Source organism: Medicago sativa, chromosome 7, assembly GCF_051527215.1.
Source record: "Medicago sativa cultivar Bolivia chromosome 7, Bolivia_mono, whole genome shotgun sequence".
Taxonomy (NCBI): domain Eukaryota; kingdom Viridiplantae; phylum Streptophyta; class Magnoliopsida; order Fabales; family Fabaceae; genus Medicago; species Medicago sativa.
The window spans coordinates 24383016-24395685 of record NC_140755.1 but is presented as its reverse complement, the minus strand read 5'-3'; the positions used below and the strand labels follow the sequence as shown (position 1 = coordinate 24395685).

The following is a 12670-nucleotide window of genomic DNA, read 5'->3' as shown; positions in this document are numbered from 1 at the left end:
TGTAAGTGTACTGTAGTATTTAAGAAAATTAATGGAAGATTACTAACCACACCCAAACACACACAATGGTCATTTGGGTTGTGCCAAGTGCAATTTTAAACTAACAGTAACTAATTTAATCTAATTTTATGTCCTTGTTGTGTTATTTGCAGTGACAACTCTGCTTTGTGGGTTGCCGAGTGGTTAAATATGCAAAACAATTTCGCAAACAATGTTTCAGGCGTGGTATGAAATGTTTAAATTAATGTAAAGTTCTGATTATTTTAAAATGATGAATCAACTAACATTAAATACTTTATTGAATTTTCAACCAGCCAATTGAGCACATAACTAAGATGCAGGTGACTATGCGAATATTGATGGGCAACCACAACGAATGCAACAATGATCTCATCAAGAAGGCAAAGAACTACTGGCAACTAATGACTACACCAGTTGATGAGGCATGAAGTTGTGTCATGTGAATGTTATGTTATTTTGGAACATCAGCTACCATTTTGGACAAACCTTTGATGTTATAACTATTTAAGTATTCTGTAATATGTTATTTGAACTGCTTCCAGGTAGTATCTTGGTTTAACTACCATTAGTTGGCTTCTTGTGCCATATGGGTCTTTTGGCTAGATGCCATGCATTCTATCTTTGGCCAAATATTTTGGATTGTGTATGTATGTATGTATTTTGAACAAAAGAGTCCAGCTGAGATGAATATGTTCTAAGACACCACGTGTAAGACATGCTTAATGTTCACTAACTTTATATATTTATATATTAAAAGCTTTTATTTCTGTTTTATGTGCTCGCACGATCCGTTTTTATTGTGCTGGGCACTTAGCTGGATTGCAGATTTACAACAACAAATTGTATCATTCTTGAATTATGAGGAGGTAAATATCAAGTGGATTCTTTAGTTTTATATTGGTAGTTTTTAATCTTGATGTTCTCAAATTAAATTTGGTGATTATATTGGTTATGTAAGTCTAAAGCAACCACACACTAACCTTGGATGAGATATGTTTAGTTTTGCTATAAGTATTTTGTTCTCTGCTAAATATCTTACGAGTATTTTGTGTTTAAACTTACATATTTTTCAGCTCTAACCATAAGGATAAAAGGTGAAATTTATGTTGCATATTTTTCTGTTTTTTCCAGTGAGTTCACATTACGTTCTTGAGCCTGCAGTTACACTATGTTCTGATTCATGCACTCTGAAATCAAGTTGTTTTAGGCTCTATTGTCGTATTTGGTTATTATTATATCACGTCATTACACAAATGTTAAACTTAGTCAAGGCCTTTTCAAAAACTCTTGGTGTCCTGAGCGAATCAATAAAGTTGTGCCTTTTTCATTATTCAAATGTCTTTCTTCTTAACAATAATTATTCAAAGCAAGTTAATAATGTCTTTCTTTTTAACATCAACATGAGGTTTTCAATTCACATCACATACATGCATAAATCGTCATTTTCTACCATCCACATTCACATTATTTCAATCCAACATTCACATTAGTATGTCCTAGGTTTTAATCACCTAGTAAAGCTTAAGGCAAAACACCCCCAATCAAAAGATCATCAAAACCCTTGGAGCAACTTTTCTTTATAGTCTACAACAAAAAACAATATTTCTTCCTTCAATGCATCAATTCAACAACATTTACGGTACAATTCAACATATTTCCATATCAACATTGCACTTCAATTCAACTTGTATTTTTCCAATGCATCAGTTACCCAATATTCTTAACTAAGACAATTATAAAGGTTCAAAAGGATTTAGTTTCAACAATTTCAAATACAACTAACGAAAATACCATAAAATACTTGAATTACGATATTCCTTACTGGAATCCTAATCTAACCACCCATATTAACTACTAAATTTCAACATTTGATGACTGCAGGGGATATCAAGGCACCCACACCAACTTAAAAAAAATTCAACCAATACTAACTATAGATCCAAGATAAGCACACACAACAACACATGTATTTTTGGCAAAAAACACTCTTTCCAAGATAAGCACACACAACATCACAGATCTTTCTTTGGCAACAAAGACTCCATTAGAACAAATTCCATCCTGCAATTTAAATTTCAAATGTGACCACAATCAATATCTATTTTAAACATTAAATATAAATGAACATAGTATACACAAACAACGTACCAAGAAGGATTTGTTGAGTCTAGCATTAATTGCCTAGTTGTCATTGCTTAATCGTAGGACAATATCGTTTGTTGTGTCCAGCTGCATCGCATATACTACAAGTCTGTGTCCGTCTACGTCTTTCCATTGTACCACCCGTGCTATGCCCACACCCTTTGCTTCTTGAACATGAAGGATTAAGTATATTATCCAACTCCCCTGGAACATGTAAATTCTCTGGTCCACCTTCATTGGAGTACTTTGATTTAAGCCTGTTAATTTCATTTGTTAGATATTCCAAATAATTTTTATAATCATCAACATCCTTGTAAGCTAGGTCAGAAACTTCCTTGCAAAGATAAACCAAATTCGCATGCCTAGCAACCAAATGCGAATCCCAGTAATGTGAACCATCTTCGTAATTTCCCCTTATTGACTCCTTTGTAAATTGTGACCAACGATTCAACATTAGAGACTCGGGAAAATCAACAAAATCAAGATATACCAGCACCGCTATGATATGCTCGCAAGGAATTCTTATAGATTCCATTCTAAGACAAGAACATGCAAATTGATTGTCCAATGGACTATGCGAAACAGACCAGACATAACCTTCATCTCGATACTTTGTCAATGAATAAATTGTAGAACAGGACATATTTTGGGTGTCTAACAAAGATACTAGGGATACCTTTTGGATGACAGATCGTACCATCTCAAAAATTTCTTTGGTAAACTGTTTTGAGGCAGACCTCTCAAGCGACCTAAGATTGGTCTTCAACACTGCAGTCTCGTATTGGGAATTAAGATCGGCTTGAACCTCTTTAAAGCGAAAATATGCAACACACCTATGAAAGTGCTTAACAAAATCGGTCATGTTCATTTTTGAGTGTATAAACTGCTTCATATGACTGTGAAATGCCTCACACCTTGATGTTGTTCTTATCCTTGCAAAGAAATTTCCTCGAATATGACTTGTTGCCCACATTTTCCTTTTCTCATACAATTCATTAATCCATCTGTTTTCTTCAAAACCAAACCTTTCAACCATTTCATTCCAAAGTTTTTCAAATTTCCAGACTTCATAATCACCAAGCATACATCTTTTGAAAAAAGGAATGAAATCAAGATTACCAATGTTGGACATTACATTTCGAAGTAGATGCCATGCACATAACCTATGATAACTCTTTGGAAAAACTTTCTTGATCGCATTCCTCATAGCTAGATCCCCATTTGTTATTACAGCTACTGGTGTCTTACCTTTCATTGCAACCAATAACTGCTCCCACACGTTCGTCCCTTCAACCTCATTTGAAACAACAGCGGTACCAAATATAATTGTCTGGTTGTGGTGATTAACACCAGAAAACACGACAAAAGGACACCTATATTTATTCTTCTTATATGTGGCATCAAAAGCAAGTACATCGCCAAAAACTTCAAAATTCTTTTGACTTTCACCGTTGCTCCAAAATAAGTGTTGCAGCCTACCTTCCGCATCAACCGTATGTGAAACAAACATCAATGGATCTTTAGAACGCAAATCTTTAAGATACCTAACAGCAACTTTAGCATCAGATGACATCGATTTTCTCTGTCTAAGAATTTGATTATGTAAATCCTTCTTCAGAAATCCTACCTTATCATACCCACCGGCAGCATTTGCAAACGCACCAATCATTTGACCAACTTTGATTCCAGCATTACCAAAGTACTTAATTTGAATCTTGTCTGACTCACTGAGCTTCCTATGAGCAGCCAACAACCCACAATGTTTGTCACTCAACATTTCATGATTGTGATCAAAGATGAAAATTGTAATGTACCAACGATGGGTGATTACATCGATATGGACTCGAAATTTTGCTCCACAACCGCAACGGGTTTCATGTACTGGACCACGCTTACGCTCCTCTGCTGTTAGACCTCTGTCTTTCCTGAACCCTTCTAGATTGCAAACAAATGTTTGTTGAAGAACATCACCGTTCTTATTTTTAATAACTTGACCTTTTCTGACAGGAAAACCGTTCATCTTTGCAAACCAACAATAAAAATTGTAGGCAACTTCCAGGCTCCCAAATTGCAACTTTGCAACATCTTCAATTTGCAAGTTAAACATGTTCATCTTTACAATATCTTCAACACCATCTATTACAAATGACTCTTCTAGACTTGGATGTGAAGATGTTGATTCATTGACATCATCATAATTTCCTTCCAAATCGTCATCAACATTTTCATCAGTGTATCCCTCTGAATCAGAATTTCCATTCACATCACCGGAATCATCATCATTCACATCACCATAATCATCTTCATTTACATCACCATAATCATCATCATTCACATCACCGGAATCATCTTCATCATCGTATTCACTATCTAAAAATTCTTCATCTTCATCGTTATCTTCAACAGAGAAGCCTCCTTCACCATCACCAACATTATCCCCTTCCCCAACTATGTTACCACCACCATTCTCGTGTGTTAACTCATCCATTGCTTGCTAAAAAAACATTTACATAACTGAGACAAATAATAATAAAAAAAAATAGGTAACAACCATAAATTATAGATATCTATGTATTTTCACTTACATAATAAGCTTGCATTACTTCATGCCCAGCGCTATCTCCAGCATCATTTCCATTTGAATTCGTACATATACCTTTACCATCAAATTTATACAATTTCTATTAAATTTTACTTCAGACTTAAATAATTAAGAAGTGAAATTTTTTTTAAACGGCATATATATATATATATATATATATATATATATATATATATATATATATATATATATATATATATATATATAAGAGGCCAAGCACCAGAAGTGCAAAAAGGCCAGCTGATACAACACAAAAAGCCCCTACTAACCGTAAACAAGCACAGCAGCAGCCAGGGGCCTAGCAGGAAAAAAATACAGCCAAAGGGAAGTGGCAGAAACAAAGCCTAAACACCAAAAAAATAAGCTATACATGACCCTCCCTTAAAGCCAAACCAATAAACAAAAACCTGCTACATCAGCTGAAGTGCCGAACCTCACAGACCCCCAAAGTAGATCCAAAAACAGTGAATAAATGCTAAATAACTAAGAACTTACCTCTGTGATTCATTCTACAGAATATGTTGAAACCGAATTTTCGAAAAATATACACGGATCCAAGAGATAGATCGTTTTGATATAACTTTCCAAATCTAAAATTTCTGAATCTAAAAAAAAAAATTAGTGGTGTTTTACACTTCTGTCAAGGAAAAAAGCTTAGTGGTGTTCTACACTTCTGTCAAGATTTAATTTGGTAGAAAACATGAATTACCGGATTTGGCCTTTACTTTTAATATATGAAAATAATTGTGATAATGATAATTACCCACTACAAGAGGTAACACAAAGTACACCAACCTGAACTTACAAGTTATATGCCAACGTCAAAAAAAAAAAAAACCAGTTAAATTATGTCTCTCACCATACAAGACCCATCAACGTTGCGCACCTTAAACGGCGCCCTATCAACAGTTGGATCCTTTGCATATCAGAGTCCTATGCTTTTCTCATTAAAAAAAAAAGTCATATACTTATTTGGTTTCACTGTCCTATATTTTTTTTTATTACATGTCCAATTAATAATTTTTTTTGACAGAAATGTCCAATTAATAATTAATAACACCCGATCATGACTAAAAAAACTCCTGATGATTTTTGCTGAAAACAATTCCTGATTTATGATTTATTTTTTTGAGGAAATTTATGATTTAGTTTAATTGTAAGATAAGATGATGGAATATGGATAAAATAAAAATATATGAAAGGCTACAAAAACCTAGATGTCGGTCCGTGCTAAAAGGTACGTTATATTATTCGGTTTATTTTATGGGAAATGTGTATCTTTAGTGCACTTGTTAAAGAAACTTAAAAGTGAGTTTATCTTGAAAATTGGTAGAGCTGTCAAAACGGGCCGGGCCTTACGGGCCGGCCCGAAAGCCCGAATTAAATGCAGGGCCTGGGCCGAAAATTTGGAGCCCGAATCAATTCAGGGCTTTTTGGCCCGGCCCGAAAAAGCCCGGAGCCCGGTAGGGCTAGCCCGGTCGGGCCGCGGGCGGCCCGCAAGCCCGCCAAAAAATACAATTTTTTTTTTTGTCTTTGTGTGTATATGAAATTCAGTTCTTAGTTCTCACACAGGCGCCAGACAATACCATCTTCGCAAGCTCACTCACGTCTCAGAATTAATATAAAATAATATCCCGTCAATTGAGAACCCTTTTTTTTCGTATTAATGTTAGTTTTTTTTTTTTTTGGTGACATTAGATGTGCAAAAGTGCAACACTTATAAACTTCAACTGTTCAACATCACACTCATGTTAATTACATCCAAGTGATTGCCTCGATATTTCATTTTCAACTTATTTTAATAAAATTATTTTTTGATTTTTTTTAAAAAAAAAAAAAAAAGATACAGGCCAGGGCCGGCCCGTTAGCCCGGGAGCCCGTGCAGGGCCGGGCTCGGGCCCCAATTTTTCAGCCCATATTCGAACCGGGCTTTTTAGCCCGGCCCTAAAAAGCCCGTTGCCCGACCGGGCCGGGCCTAAACGGGCCGGGCCGCCCGTTTTGACAGCTCTAAAAATTGGGCTTAGTCTATGGTGCACAACCTCATTAGGTCTCCTACCATAGGAGACTTGATATATTTTTTTTTATTTTTTTGGTAAAATGAATTTCAACCATTGGATATACTTGATAGTATTTTAATGGCTGAGATTTGTAAGTTTTGTTACCTTCTTAAATTCTAATTTTTAAACATTTCCATTGAATTAAAAAATGCAATTGATTTTGAAATCACAATTAACAAAGGGTGTTTTTGGCATTGTTGAAAAAAATTTGTGTAGATTCAAGCAACCTTATGTCTCTTGTTATTCTCTCTGTAGAAAGGGGTCGAGTTATTCCAGCAACCTCATGTGTTTGGTAAAGAGATCAGACAATAACAAAATTGTGGTAAATGTTACAAACCAATTAGTGCTTTGGAAATGGATGACAGTATAAGAGATTGTTTTGCTCTATCCTCATGGTATTTGGAGCAAGATCTTGTTATCGAATGCTGAATAAGAAGTGTGAAATGATGTAACATCCATAAAAAATAAAACTTATTTTCACGTTTGTTTATGAAAGAACCCTAAAAAAATTAATTGTGATTGGCATGTGAACGTGCAAAATAAGTATAGGCATTCTCCTTGCCTTTCAAATCCGATCAAAACCACGTAAAAATCGGTGAATTTCATTGAGTATCGAGCGAGATCCAATCGGATCGGACCATGGGTTGAAACAACCCGTTTTAAAAAAACGGGCGAAGAAGAAGACAATAAAAAAAGTACAATAAAAAAAACGGAAATGTTAACTTGTGCCCTTAAGGCACAAGTTTAGAAGCCAATTGTAGAAATTAATTTTTGGAAATTGTGCTTTCAATGCTTTGAAAGTTTAAAAACCTATTTTTTCAATACAAAACTTATGTTTTATTTCTTTTTTTAGATCCTTAACTTGTGCCCTAAGGGCACAAGTTAACATGACCCTAAAAAAAATTGGCAAAGATTCGAACCCACGACCTATAACACAGTAATACGGAAATTTAATGATTTTAATTATATTTAATTGTTGTTACCAGTTTTGAATAGTGATAAAATAATCAATAATCCAATTCATTTATTATGGGTTTCTATATAGCAAATCTTACATTGGCACAAGCTTAAAAAAAATTATATTGACACAAATACATAAATGATAAAATTTAAAAAGAGAAACGATATTAAGTGATGTGATTATATTATTTTTCTTTTAAATTTTATCATTTTTGTGTGTGTTCGATTTTTTTTTATTTGAAGTTATGTTCAACTAAGAATTTCTACTCTATATAATTAATTCAACCGTTGAATAAGACCTAGGTGGACAAAGGTCAATGTACAAGCTTGAATTTCGACGATTGAAATCTTTGTTATAAGTCATTCTAACAAACTGTACTTTCACCTAAATTCAAGTTTCTGGCTCATTCTAAGTTCAATTAGGTCATATCCAACAACCAGGATGATTCAGTTTGGTACTGTTTGTCATTTGGGTAAGTTTGAGTCGACGGATAAGTGTACTTCCATGTTGAATATAATTTCTAAAGGGATGGTTTGTTAGATCGTTTGTCGTTTGGGTAAGTTTCAGTCGACAAACAAACGTAATTCCATGTTGACTAGGTTTTTGAAGGGATGGTTTGTCAGATCAACATATCTCCAAGATTTTCGGTCAGTGAATTTCGTGCTTTTGGTTCATTCTTAGTTCAATCAGGTCATATGCAACGATGAAAGTGATTTTGTTTGTTATTGTTTGTCGTTTGGGTGAGTTTCTAAATGGATTGCTTGATATTCTTACTAAGACTACTTTCGTCCTATGAGTATCTTCTTAAGAACTTAGATTATTATCTATGATAATCTTACTAAGACTATCTTCCGTTTTGTGAGAATCTTCTTAAGAACTAAGATTGTTATCTATGATAATCTTACTAAGACAAACTTCCATTCTGTGATAATCTTCTTAACAACCTAGATTCGTATCTATGATAATCATACTGAGACTAACATCTTTTATGTGAGAATCTTTTGAAAGAAGTTAGATTCTTATCTTTGATAATCTTACTAAGACTAACTTTCTTTCTATGAGAATCTTCTTAAGAACTAAGATTCTTATATATGATAATCTAACTAAGACCAACTTCCGTTCTGTGAGAATCTTCTTAAGAACTTAGATTCTTATCTTTGATAATCTTACTAAGACTAAATTCATTTCTTTGAGAATCTTCTTAACAACTTAGATTATTATCTTTGATAATCTTACCAAGACTAACTTTTTTTATGCGTGAATTTTCTTAAGAACTAAGATTCTTATCTATGATAATCTAACTAAGACTAACTCCCGTTCTATGAGAATCTTCTCAAGAACTTGAAGGAAAATCGAATAGAAGAATGGAGTAGAAGCAGCGGAAAATTTTCGATTTTCATTCCTTGGATCATTACGAAATTCAAACATGAATCAGTGATTTGATTGTTACCTTGAACTGTGGAATCTGAAAGCTGGAACTGGAAACTGGAATCTCGATCACAGCCAAGCAAGCAGCAAGCAGAAAAGCCTCTAGCAAGTCCACACGAACAGTGCTCCACCAAAACTCGGTGCTAGCCAATGAATTGGAAGTGCAGAGAAGAAAGGGGTTGCTTCAAAACGTGTAACCAAAAACTTCAGCACCAGAGTTCTATTTATAGAACTTCTAGTGTGCTCTGCAAGTCATAAGTCACTATTGGGCTTCAATAAGCCCAACAACGAGTTTAGTAATTTTGCTAACTAATTAGCGTTATTTACTAAACGCACCCCTTATATAAGTCATACTTATATATTTCTCTTTTGACTGTTCTTTGTGTGTGACCCTATAGGTTCTAGTCACGTTGGCAATAATATTAAATCTAATATTTAATATTATAAACAATGAGCGGTATCTAGCAACACATCATTGCTACCCAAGTGACAAGAATGTCAAGTGATCTGACGAAACCTTTCCATGATAATACTCATGTGTACACTTACTCCTTTGTCTCGATATCTTTATTGATCCCAAGGCATAGATATTGTCACCCTTGTATAGATCAATATTTATATTCCTTGATTCCGAAATATACTGAATAACGAATAAGTCCAATATCTTATATTGACTTAGTTCGGCATGGCCATGCAGTTTTACAGTCATATTTCATCAAGAGGCCTAAAGATATATCTCCCGTTTATGAGGAGGGACAAATCCCATCTAGGACACTCATGTCCCTCAGCATGCTTCATCAAGTATCCATCAACCAACGTTATGGTTATCCTTTTACAGACAACGTTAGAATGGCAACAAAGCACTTGAGTCCACATCTAGGGATCATAGTGGTTTCAGGTCTAAGAGCGATATACACTATTATCGTTGTGAGTATATCTTATGACAATTGCATAAATTACTATGTAGTATTCTCACGATGGGTCAATCCAATATAAATATTACTCCTAATATTTATATCTATGTGAAGACTTGATAACTCTTTATCCATGAGCTGTGAGATGTGATCATCAGTCTACCCACATAATAGTCTCTATGCTTTAATGATATCCCACTTCTCAATAAAGCTTGACTATGGATACTTTTAGAATAGTTTCCTTATGTTTAACGGGGTCTCACAATTAAGTTATACTTAATGTTCCATTAAACGGACTAACTATTCTAGGGACTTTATTATTTTGAAACAAAACAAAATCAATAAAGAAACGCCTTATAATTTATATTTTCACTATATATATATATATATATATATATATATATATATATATATATATATATATATATATATATATATATATATATATCAATATCATGATACAAAGCCAAACCCAATCAATATAGATTGGCTATTAGGGCTTACTCCAACAATCTCCTACTAGCACTAAAAGCCAATCAAATATTAACTCAATATCTATTCGTCAAGTGTTAGCATCAAGCACACTATGGACAAGATACTCTACTAGCAGATAAGGAACTCTTTCCTATGTTGGTAGGTCATACTTCTTTCAATTTCCACTTTCGATCTTCTATCGAAAAGAAATTGAAGTGTCAAAGTATACATTTGGATCATTGGTGAGATCAAGTTTTCATTGCTCGCAAGATTTAAACCAATTTTACCTCAGACGAGATCAATGAAATCCGCAATGCATGAAACATATGCTTTCACTCAATTATGAGCTAAACAATCCAAATCATATATATTTGACATCTGTAATAGAAACAACAACTATCTGAAGCTTGTACTTTTACAAATTTCATAGGTTATATCCTAGCATATACTGTACACTGATATGAAAGTCAACAGCATTGTAACTCATTTACAACGTTTCTTTCATCCGTGTTCAAGAAACAATCCAATATCCTTTAAGACATCCAAGGATATTCTTGAAGGTATTCTAGTGTCGAACACTATAATCAATTTTGGTACATATTAGAAATAATTTTCTAACCATGTCTTACATGTGTAGATGAATTGTTTTGGTGACTAGTATGTCATCTACATACTCCACCAAACTAATATAAATGCTCCCACTAATTTACTTGTGTGCACAAGATTTCTTTATTAATCATAGTTTTCATAAAACTTCATTAATAAAATAAACAATTCAACTTCGAGAAGTTTTCTCTAATTCATAAATGAATTTGATAATACATCTACCTTTCTAGTATCCTTTGGATTAACGAAATCCTACATATGTCAAATACATATATAAGGTTATTCCAATTAAGGAATACAACCTCGTTATCCATCTTCTAGAACATGTATTATACAACAACGGGAATTTGGGATCGATAGATTTAAGCATTACAATGATGTAATAGTTTCGTCATGATTTGCATCACGAGTTGCAAGAAACCTTCTACAATCAATCACATCTTAAAGGTATTCATAATACCATCCATGTCAGTTTTCTAAAAGAAAACTCACATTCCAATATCCATATATGGTCTGTGTACATAGATTCTTTATAAGATCCCATGGCATATAGCCACTTCTCAAAGTTCAAGCCATTTAGATCTTGTGCTACTCAAACTGGTGATTTAACAACAACCCTTTGTTGAATCAACTCGTGTTCCATTCTTAGAGAGATGTGTATTTTGTGTTACTTGACTTAATTCAAGTTCTACATCACTCCCACTGGCTCTTCCAAAGCTATATTCCTTGAAAAGGAATACTTCAGTTCTAGCGACAAACAACTTTTGTCAAGGGAGAAGATGTAGAAATAGTATCCTCTAGTTTCCTAAGAGAACCTCCACAAGTAGACATTCATTTAATTTTAAGTTTAGTTTATCTAGTAAACCATATAACCTCAAATTATCATAAAGTCAAGAATAGGTACTCTTACCTCCATATCTAATATGGTGCCTTTATGATTACTCAATTAGAACTAGTTGTGGGTGAAGAATAACTGTAATTTAACTAATTTCAAGAGTCTTTGAGCTATAATCTAACTATTTTAGATCAAGTCATGTCAAACATGAAACGATATAAATAATTATACTCATTAATCAAGCATTTACCATCACGACTTACTCGTATAGTTTTTATACTTTTCAAACTTATTCCTTTTACTTCATTGTTAAAATCTTTGAACAATTTCAAAGTCTTCTTGAATCGTGTCAAATACACTTTTCTTCTCTACTAAATGATTTAGTAATGTTAGATGAAGTAATAGAAACAATATCTAGCAAATATGTTTAGTTCTCCATATACATCTCATATGTATATAAACTCAAATAAATTACGTGCCCTTTCACCTTTGTTGGTGACCGGTGTACTAATCTATTTTTGAAAAGTGGGGCTCACATCCTTCAAATGATATAAAATCAAATGAGTCCAATAGTCCATATCCATGGATTTTGGAAATGTGAATCACACTTGTTTGTACTAAACGTTGATG

The 12670-nt window shown here is 33.7% G+C and overlaps 1 protein-coding gene and 1 long non-coding RNA gene across 2 annotated transcripts; both read right to left on the bottom strand.

The window, feature by feature from the left end:
• Nucleotides 1-2272: 2272 nt before the first annotated feature.
• On the bottom strand, nucleotides 2273-4573 carry LOC146905070 (protein FAR1-RELATED SEQUENCE 5-like; the record flags this gene model as incomplete). Its single annotated transcript, XM_085728436.1, has 1 exon — nucleotides 2273-4573. A coding segment is annotated over one exon (2301 nt), but the record flags the coding sequence as incomplete, so codon positions are not given.
• Nucleotides 4574-4577: 4 nt separating this feature from the next.
• On the bottom strand, nucleotides 4578-5523 carry LOC146905069 (uncharacterized). The gene is made up of 3 exons (XR_015018129.1): nucleotides 5261-5523; nucleotides 4749-4819; nucleotides 4578-4657 (listed from the first exon to the last, which is right to left on the bottom strand). It is a non-coding gene; the product is annotated as an uncharacterized LOC146905069 (long non-coding RNA).
• Nucleotides 5524-12670: the final 7147 nt, after the last annotated feature.